The 2651-nt window shown below is 43.5% G+C and overlaps 1 protein-coding gene across 1 annotated transcript in view; it reads left to right on the top strand.

The window, feature by feature from the left end:
- Nucleotides 1-972: 972 nt before the first annotated feature.
- ago3b (argonaute RISC catalytic component 3b) overlaps nucleotides 973-2651 on the top strand; it is a 13471-nt gene continuing 11792 nt past the window's right edge. The window contains exon 1 of the mRNA XM_037693525.1: nucleotides 973-1075. Within this exon, the coding sequence (XP_037549453.1) occupies nucleotides 1057-1075 (19 nt within the window). The 5' untranslated portion in view covers nucleotides 973-1056. The remainder of the gene's footprint in view (nucleotides 1076-2651) is intronic.

The raw sequence follows: 2651 nt of genomic DNA on the forward strand, positions 1-2651 counted from the left end.
TGTCTCTACTTCCTGTCCTCTCTGTTTCTACTTCCTGTCCTCTCTGTCTCTACTTCCTGTCCTCTCTGTTTCTACTTCCTGTCCTCTCAGACCCAGCCGGTGGAAGCAGACGGCCTCTCGTCCTGAGTCTGGTTCTGCTGGAGGTTTGTTCCTGCTAAAGGGAGTTTTTCCTTCCCACTGTCTCCTTTGTGCTTGCTCAGGATGGGAGACTAGGGCAAAGTGAAGATTCAACACGATTTGCTTCTTCCTTAGATAGAGAACTTTTACTGATTGTCTTTTATAAAGTCTGTGGATGTTTCTGTTCAGAGTCCTGAGACGAGCTGTTTTCACTTGGAGCTACAGAAATCAACCGAACTGATTTATTGTCGACTGTTTCACTTTATGGGCTGCAACTGTTGTAGAACTGATCGTATTTCATTTTAAGAGTTGTGTCTACTTTAGTAATTTAGTTTTATTATGTGACACCGTTGTTGTCTTTTACATTCATTATAATTCCAATCTTCCCTTTTCATCTAAGATTTAGAAAGGAACTTTTATTCTGAAGGAGCGTTCCGGAAGTATAGTGTCTGTTTCCGGTTTCTCCCTGTCTGAGCGGGTTTCGGACCGGTTTTTTACTGGAGTTCGCCGGACTCATGAAGTCCTAACATCCATTCGATACCGAACATCTCCGGACTGTCGCGTCAACCGAACGGAACCACGGGTCCAGCTCGTTGTTCGGTAAATGTCCGGTCGGTCTCGCGCTGTCAGGTGTTAGCATTAAAGCTAGTAACTGTTCGCTGACACCAACAGCTGCTCGGAGGGAAACACGATTAGTTCGGTTCATTCCGCCGGTTCGGTTCCGACCGCCGCTCTGAACCGTCTCTAACGTCCTCACTGAAGTTCTGAAGGGTTCTGTTTCTGTTGTTTCGTGTTTTAGTAGAAACTCCGGACGTGGGAAGATTTAGTTGAACTCCGAGCTGTCGCTCAGGGACAGGACCTCCAGCCAGGATCCGGACCGGCCCGGGTCCTCCTCACCGAGCCGGGTCAGCGGGTCGTCCGGACCGGGACTGTCCATGAATGGACATCGGAACAACAGGTGGGACCGGGTTCAGGTACCGGCTCCAGGAGTCACATACCGGGATGGGTTTCAGACTAACCGGTCTCACGGGTTTCTGGTCCGTCAGAACCAGGTGGATCTGGGCCGGGTCAGAACCAGCTCAGACGGACAGTTTTAGTATAAATCAGTTCTCTGACGATTTTACTGATGGAGGGAGTTCTGGAAAAAGATCCAAATCTTCATCAACATCAGGTCTAAACTAATCTGATTCAATCTAATTTGGTCTGTCTGATCTGGTCTAATCTGCCCTGGTCTAATCTGGCCTGGTCTAATGTAATCTGGTCTAACTTGGTCTGGTCTAATCTGATCTGGTCTAATCTAATCTGGTTTGATCTGGTCTAATCTGGCCTGGTCTAATGTAATCTTGTCTAACCTGGTCTGTTCTAATCTGGTCTAATCTAATCTGATTCAATCTAATTTGGTCTAATCTGGTCTGTCTGATCTGGTCTAATCTGCCCTGGTCTAATCTGTTCTGGTCTAATCTAATCTGGTTTGATCTGGTCTAATCTGCCCCGGTCTAATGTAATCTGGTCTAACCTGGTTTGGTCTAATCTGATCTGTTCTAATCTGGTTTGATCTGGTCTAATCTGGCCTTGTCTAACCTGATCTGGTCTAATCTGATCTGGTCTAATCTGGTCTGGTCTAACAGGCAGACGTGCTCAGTGTGTGTTGAGAGCGATGGTCAGCTACCACCACACCAGATGTTCGCTTCATATTTGAACTGAAGCCATTTTTTTTCTAACACTGGTTAGCTGTGACGGCCATCTTGAATTAGGTTAACTCTCAGGTGTGGACGTACATTCAAAAATTATATTCTGACAGTTTCAGTTAAATCTGTCGAGATATTTTACTAACGCTGCAGACGGATGAACAGGAACGGGTCAAAACAGAAAAATTAATTTTTTTATCTACTGGTAGTTCGGCTGATTAAAAAAATAATTAAGTTCATCCTCAGAGAATCGTGATTTATTTTAACTTTAACTAAAATCACCCGCTTTAAAACTCGGACAGAAAGTGGGCGCTACAGATTCCTGCTGAGTCAGCATTAAACCAGATTCCTGCTGAGTCAGCATTAATGTCAGATTACTGCTGAGTCAGCATTAATGTCAGATTACTGCTGAGTCAGCATTAACTCACTTTGTAATTTTTGTGCTTTTGAAATTATTAATTTTTCCCATTTTTTTTCTTAGAGATGATCTGATTCCTTCAGAACCTTGAAAAAGTTTCTGCTTTTCAAAATCTACTTCAGCACACCTGCTTCATTTTTAGCTGTTTTGCTAGTTTTAGTTTTTAGCTACTGTTCAAATAATTATAGCTTTAAGATACGCTGGTTAATTTTAGCTTTTGTTCTGTTCATTGTAAAACTTCAGTTTCAGCTTCTTCGGCAGATTTCTGCAGATTGTTGCACTTTACTTAGACCTGTCTAAATTAAGTTAATCTGTCCAGTTAAGCTGTCATTCAGATTACAGCAGTCGTTCAGCAGATTACAGCAGTCGTTCAGCAGATTACAGCAGTCGTTCAGCAGATTACAGCAGTCGTTCAGCAGATTTCAGCA

This window comes from Nematolebias whitei, chromosome 19 (genome assembly GCF_014905685.2).
Source record: "Nematolebias whitei isolate Nwh7 chromosome 19, NemWhi1, whole genome shotgun sequence".
Lineage (NCBI taxonomy): Eukaryota > Metazoa > Chordata > Actinopteri > Cyprinodontiformes > Rivulidae > Nematolebias > Nematolebias whitei.